The 21141-nt window shown below is 36.6% G+C and overlaps 1 protein-coding gene across 1 annotated transcript in view; it reads left to right on the forward strand.

Annotated features, from left to right (window-relative positions):
* Positions 1-14646: 14646 nt before the first annotated feature.
* The window catches only part of CLUAP1 (clusterin associated protein 1), a 45962-nt gene continuing 39467 nt past the window's right edge, over positions 14647-21141 (forward strand). The window contains exons 1-3 of the mRNA XM_053695136.1: positions 14647-14736; positions 15560-15671; positions 17894-17978. Of these exons, the coding sequence (XP_053551111.1) occupies positions 14715-14736; positions 15560-15671; positions 17894-17978 (219 nt within the window). The 5' untranslated portion in view covers positions 14647-14714. The remainder of the gene's footprint in view (positions 14737-15559; positions 15672-17893; positions 17979-21141) is intronic.

Below are 21141 nucleotides of genomic sequence, written 5' to 3' on the forward strand. Positions count from 1 at the left end.
ACCGCTTCACAGGCAAAACTTGAGATGCCTTGCTGTCAGGTAGGGAGACGCTCCTCTGACTCCCAAGTAGACGATCAATGAACAAAGAGAAATGAACCTGATGCAAGGAGAAATCTTTGCAAAATTTGATGCAAGTAAAATAGACTTTATTGTAAGTCGTGTCATACATACAGGGTACAAACAAGCTCAGGAGGGAGCTTGAAACAACAACAAAACGTCCGACGCGTTTCCTGCTGGCACGAAAAGCGTCAGTCGTTTTGTTGTTGTTTCAAGCTCCCTCCTGAGCTTGTTTGTACCCTGTATGTATGACACGACTTACAATATAGTCTATTTTACTTGCATCAAATTTTGCAAAGATTTCTCCTTGCATCAGGTTCATTTCTCTTTGTTCATTGATAGATAGATAGATAGATAGATAGATAGATTTGATAGATATATGTTTATACATACTTTAAAGAGAACATAATTTGGGAGCTTGTTAATATATCTACCTATAATTTATCTCTCATCTATCTATCTATCTATCTATCTATCTATCTATCTATCTATCTATCTATCTATCTAGCCTTTCTTGGCACTGCAGGATACTACCGCATGTTCTTTCACAACTACACCTACCTCGGCAAGTCCTGTCGTCCCCAGAGTGTGAGGCACTAAATATATAATTCTATGTAAAAACCCACTAAACCATTACAATTAAGTTAAAGTGATGGTAAACTCTCCCCTTTTTAAAATCAGATCTGGAATGTAAGCGCTATTTTAGATGGAGTTTAATTCATTAGCTGTAATGAAGATGCGCTATAACTTAGTTATTAATATAGATATGAAATTCAAATACTGCATGCTCCTCCGCCCACTTCAAAAGTAAAATTTTCTGTGAGCTAACAGATTGAATTGTTGTCCAATCAGCGCTCTCCCCATATGGCACTTTTGTTGTAGCTAGAGCATTAATTGGAGAGTAATTCAATCATTTAGCTGACAGGAAAATTGACTTTTGAAGTGGGTGGTGTAACGTGGGGTATTTGAATTTCATATCTATATTAATAACTAAGTTATAGCGCATCTTCATTACAGCTAATGAATTAAACTCCATCTAAAATAGCGCTTACATTCCAGATCTGATTTTAAAAAGGGGAGAGTTTACCATCACTTTAAGTGAAATTAACACTATAAAAGGGTCTCCATTGTTTCCAAAGAATTTATTAGGAATCAATATATGTTAATAAGAGGAATATATTTACAGATACATGTACATATATGTATATACAAAGCGTCCCCCTCTGCAACTCCAAATACATTCACTGTCACTGCTGATAATGGGAATTGAAACTCACCCGACAAGCAGTCATATGCGGCTGAGGCTCAAACGTGGCGGCAACGGATCGTTCTCCTTATACACCTGTGTAATCTTTAACACAGGTCCGGGTCCCCGTGTCGCAGTCCTCAAGTCTTGCCAAAAGTAACCGCAGCTCCTATCAGGGTGAGTGTGATTCCAAAGCAGGGCCAGTGTCCAGCCGCCGCCAATGCAAAGGGCACATCCAGATGACGCGTCACAGTGACGTGGACCTATGGAAATCCTCAATTGGTACAAACAGCGCTGAAACTCCGCTAGACAAATAGACAATGTATTGAATAGCAGAAATCAGCGAGTCTCAAAAGTGCTTGTAAACCAGCAAAATTCTTTATTGTGGAGATATTATAAAAGTATCAGCATCAAAGCCAATAACCCCTCACAGCCATATATTTGACAGCAAAACAGTCCAAATAATTATTACGGGGCAACTAGCTACCACAGCCCCAATTTGTGCCACACTGCTAAAATAATCACAGAATTTTATCCCAAAGGAATATACTTAGCCAAATTCACCAATGTGTCCAACATCAGCCATTCTTTCAGCAGGAGCAGGATAAGAGAGAGAGAAAGAAAGTGTTTCCCAATTTTATTATCAATTCAAAGGGGTTTGGCCTATCACATGCCAGACAAGGTTAAAGGGAGTGTCTTTAACACCTAGCTCAGACAGAGAAATGTGTATCTGGGGGGGAAGGGATTTTAAAACCAGCTATGTGAATATGCCAGGGATAAAATCTGTCAACTATGTCTCCACAGAGTGCACCCATTTACTATCAACTTGAAATATGTGCGCTAGTTAGCGTGGTAGCGATATTGCTTATCACGTCCTGTACTAACAATTGTGTGCCACTTGTAATCTAACCCAAAGAGTTTAAAATTAAAAAAAATTTCCCCAACAAAGGCAAGTCTCAGATAGGAGCCCTACCAGTCCGGCAATGTCCCCACTGCAATATTAATTAAATGCTACAACTCTTTAACACTAAATTATACAAAGATAAATCCATGGTCCCCAGAGTAAAAAGTAAAATAAAAAAATGCAGTACTGTGCAGTTGAACTGTTATACACTGCATTAAGGGGTCAAGTCCAGCGGAACGCATGAGAACGGAGTTACTGCACTATTTTTGCAGGAGGAACTAAGTTCCCTCTGGACAGAGAACAGAAACGCTTCAGTAAACACTGCTGCTGCTGGTGGGAGGAGCTGGAGCACAGTCTGGTTAGAGGGATGTGAGATCCTCTAGAAATGGGCAGTAAAGCTATCTACAATATACTAAATGCAAGCCTGTCCTGCTGTCTGATCACCTCGCACTGTGTGTATCACATGGTGCTTACATTCCTGTGTAGCTTGCTCTGGGGTTATTTAGCTCCCCTCAGCATCAATACAACTATTGCACCTTAAAGGGACAGTCAACACCAGATTTTTTTTTTGTTTTAAAAGATAGATAATCCCTTTATTACCCATACCCCAGTTTTGCATAACCAACACAGTTATAATAATACACGTTTTACCTCTGTAATTACCTTGTATCTAAGCATCTGCAGACTGCCTCCTTATTTCAGTTCTTTTGACAGACTTGCATTCTAGCCAATCAGTGCTCACTCCTCGGTAAATTCATGTGCATGAGCCCAATAATATTTATATGAAACACATGAACTAACGCCCTCTAGTGCACAAATTAATTCCGCTTAGAGAAGGCCTTCAAGGTCTAAGAAATTAGCATATGAACCTAGGTTTAGCTTTCAACTAAGAATACAAAGAGAACAAAGCAAAATTGGTGATTTAAAAAAAAATTGGAAAGTTTTTTAAAATTACATGCCCTATTTGAATCATGAAAGTTTTTTTTTGGACTTGACTGACCCTTTAAGTGGGTGAGACTCTGTGACAGAGGAGGAGTCTGGAGTTGCTGTCAGACACGGAGGTCTCAGACTACCCTGGAAAGGAAGGAGAGGGGAGGAAGGAGGGTGTGAGGAACTGAAGCTAAGCTGGCTATGCACCATGTGAGTTAAAAACAAACGGCTAGATTTGGAGTTTTGCGTTAGAAGGGGTGCGTTAGCTACGCATGCTTTTTTTCCCCCACACCTTTTAAATACCGCTGGTATTTAGAGTTGTCAGAAGGGCTGTGTTAGGCTCCAAAAAAGGAGCGTAGAGCATAATTTACCGCCACTGCAACTCTCAATACCAGCGGTGCTTACGGACGCGGCCAGCTTCAAAAACGTGCTCGTGCACGATTCCCCCATAGGAAACAATGGGGCAGTTTGAGCTGAAAAAAAACCTAACACCTGCAAAAAAGCAGCGTTCAGCTCCTAACGCAGCCCCATTGTTTCCTATGGAGAAACACTTCCTAAGTCTGCACCTAACACCCTAACATGTACCCCGAGTCTAAACACCCCTAACCTTACACTTATTAACATGGAAATGTATAAATCTCCAGCGCCAATGAGTAATACTACTTTAGCTCCTATATGCAAGATCTCTTGACCAGATCTTATAAATGACAGGAAATTGTGGGTAAAAAGGAGTGCTGAGAAAACCTAAAATAGGAGTCTCTGCTGAGTAGAGTCAAAGAGGATTCCAGTAAATTCTAAATGAGCCAAACTTAAAAAATGTACATATTTATTATAACAAAAAGTAAAAAACAATGATATTGTGCATTAGCAGATCCTAAATTGCAATATATCCTAATCAAATATTCAAACTTGACTGAATTATATTGGGTTTCAAGGTGTAAATCACAAGAGTTTGATAAACAGTGAATAAAGATGAAAAAATATAAGTAAAAATGAAATAATGCAATTGCTCAAAGAAAAAATATATTGAAAAATGAGTGAAAAAATATAAAATGTCAAAAATAAAAATTAAATAGGTGTACACCTTCAAAAATCTTAGTGTCAATCTCCTTGTGGATAATATATGTGAGAAAATGTGAAAGTTAATATATATATAATGTGAAAAGAATATAAGAATAGTCTCTTGTTGTAGAAATCCAAAAATCTTCTAGGTGATAGTGTATATCAAATTTATATCCTTATTGGGATGTTGTTAGTGATAAATAGATCCTAATGTTCCAAATACTCCATTATGCGAAGTACGGTTTTCAAAATTTCTTCATTGTCCTAGATAGAAAATAAAAATACATAGTGCAATAATGCTATTTAAAATGTGGCTAAGATTGGTATAGAACTCACCAGATAGGGACCTGAGCCGTTGATACCAGTGTATAGTCTACGCGTTTCGATCCTACTGGATCTTTCTCAAGACTGGTATTAGCTCTATGAAGTCCCTTGTCTTAAATAGGCTGTTTGGTCCCAAAAGCAAACCGCCAAAAAATTTGCGCCAAAAATGCGCTACTTCCGTTGGTGCATTTGGACCCGGATTTTGTATCTCTTTAAGATAGTGTGCTGATCCGGATGTTTTTCATAAACCGGATTTAGGCTACTGAGTTCCTATACTTCTATTCGTGGTCCTCTATTGGAACTCGTAATCGGAACTTGGTTGCGCTAAGAAACGAAACCGGAAGTGGCGTTTTACGTGTGACCTCACTTCCGGAGTTTCGTTTTCTTTTCATAGCGATTGGGGGAAATAAATCCCTAAGGCGGTATAATAGCTCAAATCCCTTATCGGGAGTTCAACTACCTTACATGATATAGCCACATGTTAAAAAATGACAATCTAATTAATATTATCATAATAATCTAAGATTTAAGAATGTTACTACGAATTCCCTTAAACACACTAATAATCCTAATTGTTGTATGCGTTGGTACTGAAAAAACACACATTTAGCAGAAGTTAAAAACACTCATTTAACAGATATTAAAAACACTCATTTAACAGATATTAAAAATGGGATACCAAAATAAAATTGCGATGTATCTGTTGAAAAATATTATATAAAAAAATGCATCTGCAAAAAACATTCATCTGCAAAAAACATTATAACTAATTATCTTAAATTTATCTAAAAATTCCAATAAAAACATAATCTAAAATTGATATGTGCAAATTACACATACACTTAGCGTACTATAATGTTTATTGTAGCCACATGTGATGTTTAACTGAATTAGTTTTAAATCGAATCAGCCAATCGGATTGAACTTGATTCTGATTGGCTGATTCCATCAGCCAATCAGAATATTCCTACCTTAATTCCGATTGGCTGATAGAATCCTATCAGCCAATCGGAATTCGAGGGACGCCATCTTGGATGACGTCCCTTAAAGGAACCGTCATTCGTCGTTCAGTCGTCGGGCCGGATGGATGTTCCGCGTCGGAGGTCTTCAGGATGCTGCCGCTTCGCTCCGGATGGAAGACCATAGAAGATGCCGCCTGGATGAAGACTATAATCGGATGGAAGACCTCTTCTGCCCCGCTTGGATGAAGACTTCGACCGGATCATGGACCTCTTCAGCCCCCCGCTTGGGCTTGGATCAGGATATCGGAGGAGCTCTTCAGGACGGATCGGTGAACCTGGATGGTGAAGACAAGGTAGGAAGATCTTCAGGGGCTTAGTGTTAGGTTTATTTAAGGGGGGTTTGGGTTAGATTAGGGGTATGTGGGTGGTGGGTTGTAATGTTGGGGGGGGGGGTATTGTATGTGTTTTTTTTACAGGCAAAAGAGCTGAAATTCTTGGGGCATACCCCGCAAAGGGCCCTGTTCAGGGCTGGTAAGGTAAAAGAGCTTTTAACTTTTTTAATTTAGAATAGGGTAGGGCATTTTTTATTTTGGGGGGCTTTGTTATTTTATTAGGGGGCTTAGAGTAGGTGTAATTAGTTTAAAAATTGTTGTAATATTTTTCTTATGTTTGTAAATATTTTTTTATTTTTTGTAACTTAGTTCTTTTTTATTTTTTGTACTTTAGTTAGTTTACTTCATTGTAGTTATTTCTAGATATTGTATTTAATTAATGTATTGATAGTGTAGTGTTAGGTTTAATTGTAGGTAATTGTAGGTATTTTATTTAATTAATTTAATGATAGTATAGTGTTAGGTTTAATTGTAACTTAGGTTAGGATTTATTTTACAGGTAATTTTGTAATTATTTTAACTAGGTAACTATTTAATAGCTATTGTACCTGGTTAAAATAATTACAAAGTTGCCTGTAAAATAAATATTAATCCTAAAATAGCTACAATGTAATTATAATTTATATTGTAGCTATATTAGGATTTATTTTACAGGTAAGTATTTAGCTTTAAATAGGAATAATTTATTTAATAAGAGTTAATTAATTTCGTTAGATTTAAATTATATTTAATTTAGGGGGGTGTTAGTGTTAGGGTTAGACTTAGCTTTAGGGGTTAATACATTTATTAGAATAGCGGTGAGCTCCGGTCGGCAGATTAGGGGTTAATAATTGAAGTTAGGTGTCGGCGATGTTAGGGAGGGCAGATTAGGGGTTAATACTATTTATTATAGGGTTAGTGAGGCGGATTAGGGGTTAATAACTTTATTATAGTAGCGCTCAGGTCCGCTCGGCAGATTAGGGGTTAATAAGTGTAGGCAGGTGGAGGCGACGTTGTGGGGGGCAGATTAGGGGTTAATAAATATAATATAGGGGTCGGCGGTGTTAGGGGCAGCAGATTAGGGGTACATAAGGATAATGTAAGTAGCGGCGGTTTACGGAGCGGCAGATTAGGGGTTAATAATAATATGCAGGGGTCAGCGATAGCGGGGGCGGAAGATTAGGGGTTAATAAGTATAAGGTTAGGGGTGTTTAGACTCGGGGTACATGTTAGGGTGTTAGGTGCAGACGTAGGAAGTGTTTCCCCATAGGAAACAATGGGGCTGCGTTAGGAGCTGAACGCGGCTTTTTTGCAGGTGTTAGGTTTTTTTTTCAGCTCAAACAGCCCCATTGTTTCCTATGGGGGAATCGTGCACGAGCACGTTTTTGAGGCTGGCCGCGTCCGTAAGCAACTCTGGTATCGAGAGTTGCAGATGCGTTAAAAATGCTCTACGCTCCTTTTTTGGAGCCTAACGCAGCCATTCTGTGAACTCTCAATACCAGAGTTATTTTTATGGTGCGGCCAGAAAAAAGCCGGCGTTAGCTACGCGGGTCAATACCGACAAAACTCTAAATCTAGCCGTAAGATAGCTACAATATAACTAATAGTTACATTGTAGCTAGCTTAGGGTTTATTTTTATTTTACAGACAAGTTTGTATTTATTTTAACTAGGTAGAATAGTTATTAAATAGTTATTAACTATTTAATAACTACCTAGCTAAAATAAATACAAAAGTACCTGTAAAATAAAACCTAACCTAAGTTACAATAACACCTAACACTACACTATAATTAAATTAATTAACTAAATTAACAAAAATTAAATAAATTAAAATTAGCTAAAGTACAAAAAATCCAAAACACTAAATTACAGAAAATAATAAACAAATTACAAGATATTTAAACTAATTACACCTAATCTAATAGCCCTATCAAAATAAAAAAAGTCCCCCAAAATAAAAAAAAACCCTAGTCTAAACTAAACTATCAATATCCCTTAAAAGGGCCTTTTGCGGGGCATTGCCCCAAAGTAATCAGCTCTTTTAACTGTAAAAAAAAAATACAAACAACCCCCCCAACAGTAAAACCCACCACCCACACAACCAAACCCCCTAAATAAAATACAAACTAAAAAAAACCTAAGCTCCCCATTGCCCTGAAAAGGGCATTTGGATTAGCATTGCCCTTAAAAGGGCAGTTAGCTCTTTTGCGGCCCAAACCCTAATCTAAAAAATAAAACCCACCCAATACACCCTTCAAAAAACTTAACACTAACCCCCTGAAGATCGACTTACTGTTCTGAAGACCGGACATCCATCCTCAAGGAAGCAGCAGAAGTCTTCATCCAACCGGGCCGAAGTCCTCAACGAAGCCGGGAGAAGTCTTCATCCAAGCCGGGCAAAGTGGTCCTCCAGATGGGCAGAAGTCTTCATCCAGATGGCATCTTCTATCTTCATCCATCCGACGCGGAGCGGGTCCATCTTCAAGACATCCGACGCGGAGCATCCTCTTCAAAGTCTTCTTACTGAATGACGGTTCCTTTAACTGACGACATCCAAGAAGGCGTCCCTTAGATTCCGATTGGCTGATAGAATTATATCAGCCAATCGGAATTAAGGTAGAAAAAATCCTATTGGCTGATCCAATCAGCCAATAAGATTGAGCTCGCATTCTATTGGCTGATTGGAACAGCCAATAGAATGTGAGCTCAATCCTATTGGCTGATTGGATCAGTCAATAGGATTGAACTTCAATTCTATTGGCTGATTGCATAGTTTAGTTTAGGCTAGGGTTTTTTTTATTTTGGGGGGACTTTTTTTATTTTGATAGGGCTATTAGATTAGGTGTAATTAGTTTAAATATCTTGTAATTTGTTTATTATTTTCTGTAATTTAGTGTTTGTTTTTTTTGTACTTTAACTAATTTAATTTATTTAATTGTTGTTAATTTATTTAATTATAGTGTAGTGTTAGATGTTATTGTAACTTAGATCAGGTTTTATTTTACAGGTACTTTTGTATTTATTTTAGCTAGGTAGTTATTAAATAGTTAATAACTATTTAATAACTAAGCTACCTACTTAAAATAAATACAAACTTGCCTGTAAAATAAAAATAAACCCTAAGATAGATACAATGTAACTATTAGTTATATTGTAGCTAGCTTAGGGTTTATTTTATAGGTAAGTATTTAGTTTTAAATAGGAATTATTTAGGTAATGATAGTAATTTTTATTTAGATTTATTGTAATTATATTTAAGTTAGGGGGGTGTTAGGGTTAGACTTAGGTTTAGGGGTTAATACATTTAGTATAGTGGTGGCAACGTTGGGGGCGGCAGATTAGGGGTTAAGAAGTGTAGGTAGGGGGCGGCGATGTTAGGGACGGCAGATTAGGGGTTAATATTATTTAACTAGTGTTTGTGAGGCAGGAGTGTGGCGGTTTAGAGGTGAATATGTTTATTATAGTTGCGGCGATGTCCGGAGCGGCATATTAGGGGTTACATTTTTTATTTTAGTGTTTTTATTGTGTGATTCAGATAGAGCATGCAATTTAAAGCAACTTTCTAATTTACTCCTATTATCACGTTTTCTTCGTTCTCTTGCTATCTTTATTTGAAAAGGAAGGCATCTAAGCTTTTTTTTTTGGTTCAGTACTATGGACAGCAATTTTTTTATTGGTGGATGAATTTATCCACCAATCAGCAAGGACAACCCAGGTTGTTCACCAAAAAGGGGCCGGCATCTAAACTTACATTCTTGCATTTCAAATAAAGATACCAAGAGAATGAAGAAAATTTGATAATAGGAGTAAATTAGAAAGTTGCTTAAAATGTCATGCTCGATCTGAATCACGAAACAAAAAAATTGGGTTCAGTATTCCTTTAATCATCTAAAAAGCAGTTAATTTATCTGTTTAGAAATACAGATATCATCCTAAGATTTTAACTTATTGTGTATCATTTTTATTTTTTATTTTAATTGTATTGGTATTTTACCTTATATAAAGAAAATGAGTACATTGTTACGTGGAGTTATAAGTGGAGTGTAACACTGGGGAACTCAGTATAAAATGTAATGTTCATATTTATGTTTTCCTCTTTGAATTAAATCTTTACATTTTTGATTTGTAAATTTAAATGATGTAATGTTATATAAGTTGTATTTCAATCAAATAAAAAGTAAAATATATTTTGTTGCCATTCAGAAGCAGTGGATAAAAAATAAAAAATAAAACAATATGTCCTGGCACAGATGTATTCCTCAAGTCACTTTATGTTCTTTTAAATATTGTATATTTATTTCCATAGTTACCATTCCGAATGGCTTATTCACTCCGTTCAGTACATTCAGTGAGTGTTCTAGGAAGAGCAGAGATACCTCATTAGCGGCTAGATTACGAGTGGCGTGCTAACTGCAGTGCACAATCGATATGGGGTATTTTGTGGCTCTTTGCTCGCAACGGAAATAGCTGGCGTATTATGAGTTCAAAGTTACACTCATAATAACACTGTCTGATAAAAAATTATTAAAATAAAATATTGCATTTAAAATGTATAAGGTCTCAGGGAATAAAAGGCTGTAAAGGGCTGTAACATAGCGATACATACTGTACATATACATGTCTAAGTGCAAAGTGTATTGGAGCCCTTTACAGTTAAAGGACCAGTAAACACAACAGATTTGCATAATCAATAAATGCAGGATAACAAGACAATGCAATAGCACCTAGGGGCCAATTTATTAATGTCTGTCCGACATGATACGCTGTAGCGTATCATGTCCGACAGACATCGCTGAATGCAGACAGCAGTATACGCTGTCGGCATTTAACATTGCACAAGCAGTTCATCAGAACTGCTTGTGCAATGCCGCTCCCTGCAGATTTGCGGCCGCTAGCAGATCGGCCGCTAGCAGGGGGTGTCAATCACCCCGATCGTATAGGATTGGGCTGATTGCAGACCGCAGCCTCAGAGGCAGCGGACCAGTTATGGAGCAGCGGTCTTATGTCCGCTGCTTCATAACTGCTGTTTCCGGCAAGCCTGAAGGCTCGCGCGGAAACAGGAGGCATCAAGCCTCATTTGGAGCTTGATAATTCGGCCCCTTAGTCTGAACTTCAAATGAGTAGTAGATTTTTTTTCTGACAATTTTAAAAGTTATGTCTATTTCCACTCCCCCTGTACCATCTGACAGCCATCAGCCAATCACAAATGAATATACGTTTATTCTGTGAATTCTTGCACATGCTCAGTAGGAGCTGGTGATTTAAAAAGTGTAAATATAAAATAACTGTGCACATTTTGTAAATTAGAAAGTTGTTTAAAATTGCTGCTCTATCTGAATCATGAAAGTTTAATTTGGTTTTGTTTTTTTGGCAATAATATTTATTGTCTGTGATATGTTATAGAAGACAGTAGCTGCAACTTATAACTGAATTATGTCTAACATTGCAAGAGTACAGGAATGCAGTTATGTAAAACTGTAAAGTAGTGGATACAGTCTTGTATGACAAATTAATATCCAGTAAAATACATCTTCTACCTTAATAAAAAAATGCAAAAAGAAAACCTTATTAAAGTAACCACAATACTTAAAATACCCCCAATGCAACCTAAGGCCCCTACACTATTAACCCTGTCAGAGCCATAATCCCCAAAGCAACCTAGCCCCTCTGCACTATTAACTCCTTAAGCTCCATAATCCAAAACACGGTTTAAGGCTACAACACTATTAAGCCCTTAAACGTCATAACCCCCAACACATAACCCTCTACACTATTAATCCCTTAAGCAACATAAACCAAATACAACCTAAGGCCATGACACTATATATTATAGTTAGGCTTTAAGTTGTTGTGGTTTCTTGTAATGGTTATGTAATTTTTTGTAATGGGTTGTTTATTTTTTTTAGATTATAGTGGCATTAGGTTGCATTGGGGGTTATGATGCTTAAGGGGTTAATAGTGTAGAATAAACTGGGAGTGTAATTTCTTCTGCTTGTTGTCTTTACATAGCTTGTCAATAGCCTATACAGTACTTAAAGTGACAGTAAACCATAAAAATAATGTTATATAATTCTGCACTATGTGCAGAATTATATAACATTATTTTTAAGGTTTACTGTCCCTTTAAGTATAGAAACTTTCAGTATGGATACCACCGGCTAAATAAGCTACTTCAAATGCTGAAATAGGGTTAAAGGCTATTTGTAAATAATTTAATACACTCAGCCCAGATTACATGTGGCACACTATTTAGAGCTTTCGCTCATGCACAAACACCGCTAGAAGTAAACTTTTAACATGCATGGGTTGGCACGCGTGTTGAAACTGAAATGTTTGCTCATGAGCGAAACCCGATGTACGCTAACTTCAGGACTTCGGATATTGCGAACATGCTAATGAATTTGCGCAATGCGAACACTTATCGATCAAGACCAAGTGTGCTCAACGCAACGTGAATTGTTTGTAGTTTAATGTTCTTCACATAGAAGAAAATTTTCTTTTTCTTTTTAAATATATATTTCTATAGGTATCTGATTATTCTTTTAAAAATATATATCTATCTATATATACTGTATATATATATATATATATATATATATATATATATATATATATATATATATATATACAGTAAATATATATATATACACAGGTACAGGTATACCTCCCTCGTACAGCGGGTTAGGGACCGGAGCCCTGACATAAAGTAAAAAGCGCCTTAAAGTTAAACAAGGCGATTTTAGCTTTCTTTTCACTTGCTAGTGTATTTAAAAACTTGAAAACATGTTTGAGCTAACATATATTAGGGGTGCAATAGCACTAAGTTTAGTTTAACACTAGCACAGCACAGTATTAAATAAAAACTGTACCTGTAAAATAGTGACAATTACTGTAGTAAAATTTGACAGACTATAACACTGAGACACAGATTGTACAGTAATGCTGTAAACAGAGTGAACTGCGCATAATAAAATGGTGCCAGTCACTTTTCTTGCAATCTCACAATGAGTCTCACAATGAGTACAGCACTGTTTCAAAATCCTTGGAAGTTGAACTTCAGTTCCACGTTATAGCGAATCGATGTAAAGTGAGGTATACCTGTATAGATATATACAGATATATATAGAAACTATACATACACATACACAGTAAAACACATTATAAAATATAAAAATTTAATAAAATTAAGTTTTCATGTTTTAAGGTATTTGAATGGAAAGGGCTCCTTAGTGTATATATACATGTTTGTATATACATACATATACATGTGTATACATATGTAGGTCTATACAAACAAATATAAATACATATATATATATATATATATATATATATATATATCCATACACATATTTAGAAAATATAGCCCTTTCCATTCAAATAGCTTGTCATAGACCATATACCTTTAAACCTTTATAAAAAAATATTTATATTAATAATTTTTTATCAGATGGTGTATATATGAGTGTACCAGTTTTTTTTTTTAAGGTCTTCAGTCACGCTATCCTGTCGAGCGCAAATTTAGTTTGTGCTTGAGCGAACGCATTTACTTACAACTTGTAATACGCGCGCAAGCTAGTGAAGTCACCAATAGTAATCTAGCCTTCAGTCAGGTAAACTGGATCATTGGGAATAAATTAAGGGGGAGAAAAAAAATAGGATAAACTGTCCCTTTAATTTATGAAGACAAGCAGGAAATACTGCATATGTGTGCACTGGTGATACTTGAGACTCAGTTGCTACCTGACTAGTAAGGACACCTCCTGCAACTCTATTGGGTGGACAGGGCAAGCATTTACAAAAATAAACACATACAAATATTTCCATATGTACAAAAACAACTGCTCTTGAAATATATATATTTTTAAATACAACCCTTTAACATGGCACAAAGAAAAAATACATTTAATGTTTTTTTTTTAGTATGCAGATCTAGATAACTTTGACAAAAAAATGACACTGATCTATTGAGGTAAAATTAAAGGGACAGTCTAGTCCAAAACAAACTTTCAATATTCAGATAGGGCATGCAATTTTAAACAATTTTCCGATTTACTTCTATCACCAATCTTGCCTTGTTCTCTTGGTATTCTTAGTTGAAAACTAAATCTAGGATGTTCATATGCTAATTTCTAAGCCCTTGAAGGCCGCCTCCTAGCTCAGGGCATTTTTAAAGTTTTTCACCACTAGAGGGTGCTAGTTCATGTGTGTCATATAGATAACATTGAGCTCACGCATGTGAAGTTCCTAGGAGCCAGCACTGATTGGCTAAAATGCAAGTCTGTCAAACAAACTGAAATAAGGAGCAGTTTGTAGAAGCTTAGATACAAGATAATCACACAGGTAAAAAGTGTATAATTATAACTGTGTTTGTTATGCAAAACTGGGGAATGGGTAATAAAGGGATTATCTATCTTTTTAAACAAAAAATATTCTGGTGTAGACTGTCCCTTTAAATAATGTATAGCAACACATCAAATCAATAGGTATCGACTCCAATGATTTAATTATGGTGATAACACCCACTACCTGAGGCTACATAGATGGATCGTATCCAGCATTATAACTGAATAAATGAATATACACTATAGAAACCAGGAATACGGGCGTACCCAGTATTGTAAATATTCTACTGAGGTAACCACCGTTACCTATGGGTATGAGTTAGTCAAGTGACGCAAGCTTCACCTATAAGGAAAAACTTAACTCGGTGGACGATCTGCGCATGCGCTTGATTTCTCGAACTGTCAACTTCGGGCCGCCGTAGCTTCTGCTGTTGCTATGATACCAAACGCCTCAGCCTGCTAGCGGCCTAGCAAATCTCCGTACATCCTCTCCGTGCTGAGAAATTACGTCATGTCTTACCGGGAGCTTCGCAGTAAGAGACATTTCTTACCGAGCATAGTAACGTCTTACCTGGGACTTGTACTTCTTTAATTTATTGAGTAGCAGAGGGGGCTAGTCCATTGCAAGCAAGTGGATAATACCCTTTATGATTCTTTATCTGTGAAAACAATATGCAATTGTGCTATTACTGATTTATTTAATTGTGGCCAGGTCCCCACGGCATTGTGGCATGTAAAGGGTGCTCACATAGCCATGGCATAAAAATGATTATTTCATGCAGGGCCTGGGCAAGATACATTTGTGGGGCCCCCCAGCCCAGTGCCCTTATCCCCCTCTCCTGTATGCCCTGCCCCTTGTATGGCTCACCCGTTCCAGCATTCAGTAATACCTATATAAAGACTAGCACAAATACCATAAACACTTCTCATCAATTCAATACAACATATACATTGCACCATCATCTCATAACCACGACCACTGACATTGCAGGGCCCCCCAAAGAGCTGGGCCCAGGGCGGGTGACCCTCTCGCCCTTCCCAAATGGCCAGGCCTGATCTCATGATCTTGGCATCATGTTAAAGAGATCTCATAATCATGACATGTAAGGAGTGCTCAGCTGTCATACAGAGGGCACTGATATAATCATGGTATGCAGGTACATATGGCATTTGCAAAGGGTGCAAACGGAATTATATAATGCCAGGTTCTCAATGCATAAAAAGGGTGCTAAAATGTGTACTCATGAAAACAAGTTTCACCTACACCTATTTCTCCAAATATAATTTTCATAACAAGTATTTACTGTGCAATTCAATCATTTTCTTGTGTTTTTTTTCTTTCTTTTATTCCTGCAGATTTCACAGAGATGATGCGGGTTCTGGGGTACCCTCGCCTCATCTCTATGGAGAGTTTCAGAACCCCAAATTTCCCTTTGGTGTCAGAGGTGCTGATCTGGCTGGTGAAATGGTAAGAAACACATAACAGTCTATTATTTGATTATTTTCTGTTAAATAAAAAATATATAGACTGTGGCACCTGATAAGGATCACTTGACCTTTCTAGCCTAGCAATTCTGTTAGGGTTTGGTTCTAGTTTAAAGCTTATAATATTTATTTTCTACAAATGCTAGTTTTATTTATTTTTATGTATTTTGGTAGATTATCTGATAATCTTTTCAGATGGAATAGAATATACTCAAGGATACATTATAATTATTATTATTGTATTTTTAATAAAAAGGATATCTATATAATATACCTATATATGCCATTCAGGATCTCTTTTACTGTGTTTGTGCATAGTAAATTGCTATTTGTTTGTCTTTATATCGACTATCCTATCTATAAAATAGTGTTTTCACAAATTTCTTCGGAGCCTATCCAACAACTTCTATTGATGGGTTAGTATTTTTGTGTTCCTATTTTTTGGACTGTTATTGTCCTCCGAAACATGAAATCGTTTAAATGGACATATTAGGTATGTTGTAAAACGCAGGTTTGCACAACTGCTCATTCAAGTGTAAAAAAATGCATGCTCTAATTTGCTGACACTCAACGTCTTTTACCCCAGCAAAAGGCTTAAAGGGATAGTAAACACCAAAAATGTTATTGATTAACCCTTTCGTGACAGGGTTAAAGTGCCTACATCGGAACAACTGTTCCGATGTAGACAAATTGAAACTACGCGATCGTGCATACGATCGCGAGATTTCAATTATTGGATCGCATCTGGGGGGCGTCCCTACAATCCTAGGAACGCCCTCCAGACCGCGATTAAATCCCTGAAGCACAGAAGGCTTCAGGACAGCCGTTAGTTATGACGTTCCATTCCGTCATAACGGCTTTAAAGCCCAGTGTAAATATGACGGAATGGAACGGCATAACGGCTTTAAAAGGTTAAAAAGATAGATAATCCCTTTATTACCCATTCTCCAGTTTTGCATAACCAACACAGTTATATTAATACACTTTTTACCTCTGTAATTACCTTGTATCTAAGCTTCTGCAAACTGCCTCCTTATCTCAGATCTTTTGACAGACTTGCACTTCAGGCAATTACTCTTAAACAACTTCACTTGCATGAGCACAGTGTTATCTATATGAAACACATTAACTAACGCCCTCTAGTGGTGAAAAACTGTCAAATGCAGAGGCGGCCTTCAAGGGCTTAGAAATTAGCATATGAGCCTACCTATGTTTAGCTTTTAAAGGGATAGTCTACACCAAAATTTGTATTGTTTAAGAAGATAGATAATAATTACCCATTCCCTAGTTTTGCATAGCCAACACAGTTCTATAAATACACTTTTTACCTCTGTGATTATCTTGTATCTAAGCCTCTGCAAACTGCCCCTTATTACAGTTCTTTTGACAGACATCCATTTTAGCCAATCAGAGCTGGCTCACTGGAACTCCATGTGCATGAGCACAGTATTATCTATATGACACATATGAACTAACACCCTCTAGTGGTGAAAAAAACTGTCAAAATGCCCTGAGTGAAGATGCAGCCTTCAAGGGCTTAGACATTAGCATATGAACCTCCTAGGTTTAGCTTTCAACTAAGAATACCAAGAGAACAAAGCAAAATTGGTGGTAAAAGTAAATTGGAAAATTGCTTAAAATTACATTCTCTATCTGAATCATGAAAGGTTAATTTGGACTGTACTATCCTTTTAAACACATAGTTAAAGTCCCATCTAGGAACCACAGAGGAATGCTGATCCTGATCAGGAAACAGCTGGTGTGGCAGTCGCAGAACCCCGCTAATCACCAACTGTGTTCAGCTCAGCAGCTGCAATACTTGTGGTTCTGAGCAGGATTTTAACTATGTCCTAACTGGTGCTGCAAAACACCTGTAATTCAAACTGGTATTTTAGTAGTACCAATTTAAACCAGTAGCAATAGTGGTTTAAATTTGGCTTAAAGGCTTGCAGTGAGTAAGAACACAGAGAATTGTGTGTATTAGGTAAGTATAAAAAGTTTTGTATTTTACTGCTATATTTGTATCTGATGGTTTGTGTTCCCACAAAGCATTGTGTGGTTTGAGTAGTTAAAGCCACATCATCATTTTCAATAAATGAACAAAGAGTGCTACATATTAGAGTGTGAATTTATTTTTGACTGTATTTTACGTTTGTAACATTCAGTAATGCATTGTAAAAGAGTGGGTTTGTTTCATCTTATCAGGTATGAACCTCAGTCAGATATCCCTACAGATGTGGATACCGAGCAAGACAGAGTGTTCTTTATTAAGGCTGTGGCACAGTTTATGGTAAGGACAATATAGAATCATCTTTCATACTATCTTTGCTGGAATATAATACATTGTACACATCATTTTAGCTGCCTGTGTGTCTTAAGAAAGAAGATATCATAGTCTGACCATAGTAGTGATATAAATAATGCAATACATAATGTAGGGACCAAACACATAGTTATTTGTTGGCATCTCAAGTTAACTAGATGCTTCCTGACTTTTTTTTTAGCCACGTGTGCCCATTGGTGTCACCACTAATGTGCCCTTACTGTCTTGACAGTCTACAAATACATATCTGCTTAAAGGGACACTAAACCCAAATGTTTTTTTTTCATGATTCAGAGAGCATGACATTTTAAGCAATTTTCTAATTTACTCATATTATCAATTTTTCTTCGACCTCTTGCTATCTTTATTTAAAACGTAGGAATGTGATGCATAGGAGCTAAGCTGGCCCATTTTGGGTTGAGGACCTGGGTTATGCTTGCTTATTGGTGGGTAAATGTCATCCACCAATAAGCAAGCACTATCCATGGTGCTGAACCTAAAATGGGCTGGCTGCTAAGATTTACATTGCTGTTTTTAAAATAAAGATAGCAAGAGAACGAAGAAAAATTGATAATAGGAGTAAATTAGAAAGTTGCTTAAAATTTCATGCTCTTTCTGAATCATTAAAAGAAATGTGGGTTCAGTGTCCCTTTAAGAAGGAACAATGACACCTTAGTACAGTTTCTGATTAGCTGTAATGGACAGCCAAGTTGGAGTGTAATGCAACTTTGTATCACTTGAGCAGCCCTAAAGGTTCAACTCTGAGATAAGCTGTTGTTTCACATTAGTCTTTAACTTAAAGGGACATGCAACCCAACATTTTCTTTCATCATTCAGCAGTAATGCACTGCTGGAAGCTAGCTGAAAATATTGGTAAGCCAATCACAAGAGTCATATAAATGAATCCACCAATCAGCAGTTAGCTCCCAGTTCCTAACCCTACCTTGGTATGCTTTTCAACAAAGGATACCAAGAGGACAAAGCACAGTAGATAAAAGAAGTAAATTGAAAAGTTGTTTAAAATTAGATGCTTTATCTGAATGGGTTTCATGTCCCTTTAATGTCAAGAATACATTCTTGAGATTTAAACATGAGACTTGCTGTAGCATTGTGCTATACCAGAGAATCCCATGATAACTTCATTATGTATACCAGGTCTGCTGTTGCTTTTTCAGGTGATGTGTGAGACTCACTTTAGTATTGTATGCCACACAATTAATGTTTAGCGCTATATGAAGTAGTTTGCAATATTATAAATAAAACTATATATAAAAATATAAGATCCATTTGTGATACACAGTAGTATGTACATAAAATGTTAATAAAACATAATAAGGTACTTGATATAAAAAGTGAAATCTTTGCCACATCAGATGTACACTGTGTTGGAGTGATTCTGCTATTCCCAGAAAACCAGAGCATATACTCTCATCAAACAGATATCTAAAATAACAAGAGGACAGCGCACCTCAGATTCACAGCAAATATTTAATACAAAGAAAGGTCCCTGCTAGCATATGCATTTAATAGAAATGCAAGTAAAGACAGCTCATCAATTACCACAGGAGTCAGTTGTGTGTACAGCAATAACTAGGCTGACCATATTGCCGCTTTTAAATACATATGTCAGGGCTATTTAAAGAAATATTTTGAATAATGTTCTATTATAAGAACCCTGACATATGTATTTTTCATATGTGTCCCTTTTAAAGCGGCAATATGGTCAGCCTAGCAATAACACATCAGGAGATCTTTATGTCCCGTCCACTAAAGTTTCTCGATATGAGTGTTCCACTGTACATTCCTAGGACAGGTCACTGATGATAACTGCTTGCGTCCTCTGTAAGTGAGAAAGCTTTGGAATACCAAATTGTATCGAAAACATTTTTAGTTTAATTTGTATTTGCTGCAAACTGAGACTTTATATCACTCCCAGGTGCTCTCCTGTCAACATCACTCTCCCCAGTGAAATTCTGTATCCCAGAGAGCCTCATTACATTCCATGTAATGCATCTCTCTTGGACTCCCAGGTTTTGACACTTTTCTTATAGAATGCAGTGGGTTCAGCCCCTGTACAGTCTGTGGAGTCTGCTCTATATTTCTCTCCAAACAAGAGAACCTTTGATCATTGAGCCCATTGAAAGTAATGAAGCTCTCTGGAAACGGAAGTAGTGTGTGTGTGTGTATATAGATACCACCACATATGGGCCATACCACTTCAGACATGACCACATTGCCAGCATGTGTTCTTTTTATTGCGAAAAGGGTGATGCAGTCTTTGTAATATTAGATACAGTCTATGTAATATCTTTAAATTATTTTCTAACAACTAGGAAGATATAGAAGATTGTAACGGAAAACACCTAGATCCCTCTCCAAGTAAGGCGGAATATATCCTGGAGGGGGTACAACTAATATCTTAATTATTACCGAGAGGGTATGGCTAATTGGTGGGGTCCTAGTGCATAAGAGCTCAAAATTAGTCAATGGTCTAGACATATTTCTAGCTTGGGCTTGTTGAGTAAAATTATGAACTTGTCTCTAAGTAAAACCAATGTATAAAACAGTCATATCACTGATTGATCAGGTCTGTTTGTGACTTATATTGTTCTCTCCCTATTAACAGATATACTATATAATGCCCAAATATTTCAGAAAGAGATGACACCATGTAAAATGAGTTACTGTTTTGATCCTGTCTAAAGTTTTTTTGGTCTAAAGTTGTATTTAATATTTTTGACTTAGTCTGGAATTTTTGAATAAGAAGGGGTATATACTGAGATCTCCAGATTTGTTAGAGAAATTAAAATATTATTGGCAAATAAAGAGATAGTGTACCATTGTGACTTGACCTGTACTCCTTTTAATATTTTTTTTTTCTGCTCTGCACTGCAAGTGCCTCTATAGCGCAAGCAAATAGTATGGGACTACCAGTTTTATTTTAAATAGAACAAAAACAAAGTGCAATAAAATATACACATAAATATACAAAGTATGACCCTAATTTTTTAAAGTTACACAGAAACTGTCAAAGCATAATGAGAATTTGTAAAATTGCTATCATGCACGGCCTTAGACAGAAACTATATGCATTAAAATACAATATAGAAAGTGCAAAGTTTGAATGAAA

Source organism: Bombina bombina, chromosome 11, assembly GCF_027579735.1.
Source record: "Bombina bombina isolate aBomBom1 chromosome 11, aBomBom1.pri, whole genome shotgun sequence".
NCBI lineage: Eukaryota > Metazoa > Chordata > Amphibia > Anura > Bombinatoridae > Bombina > Bombina bombina.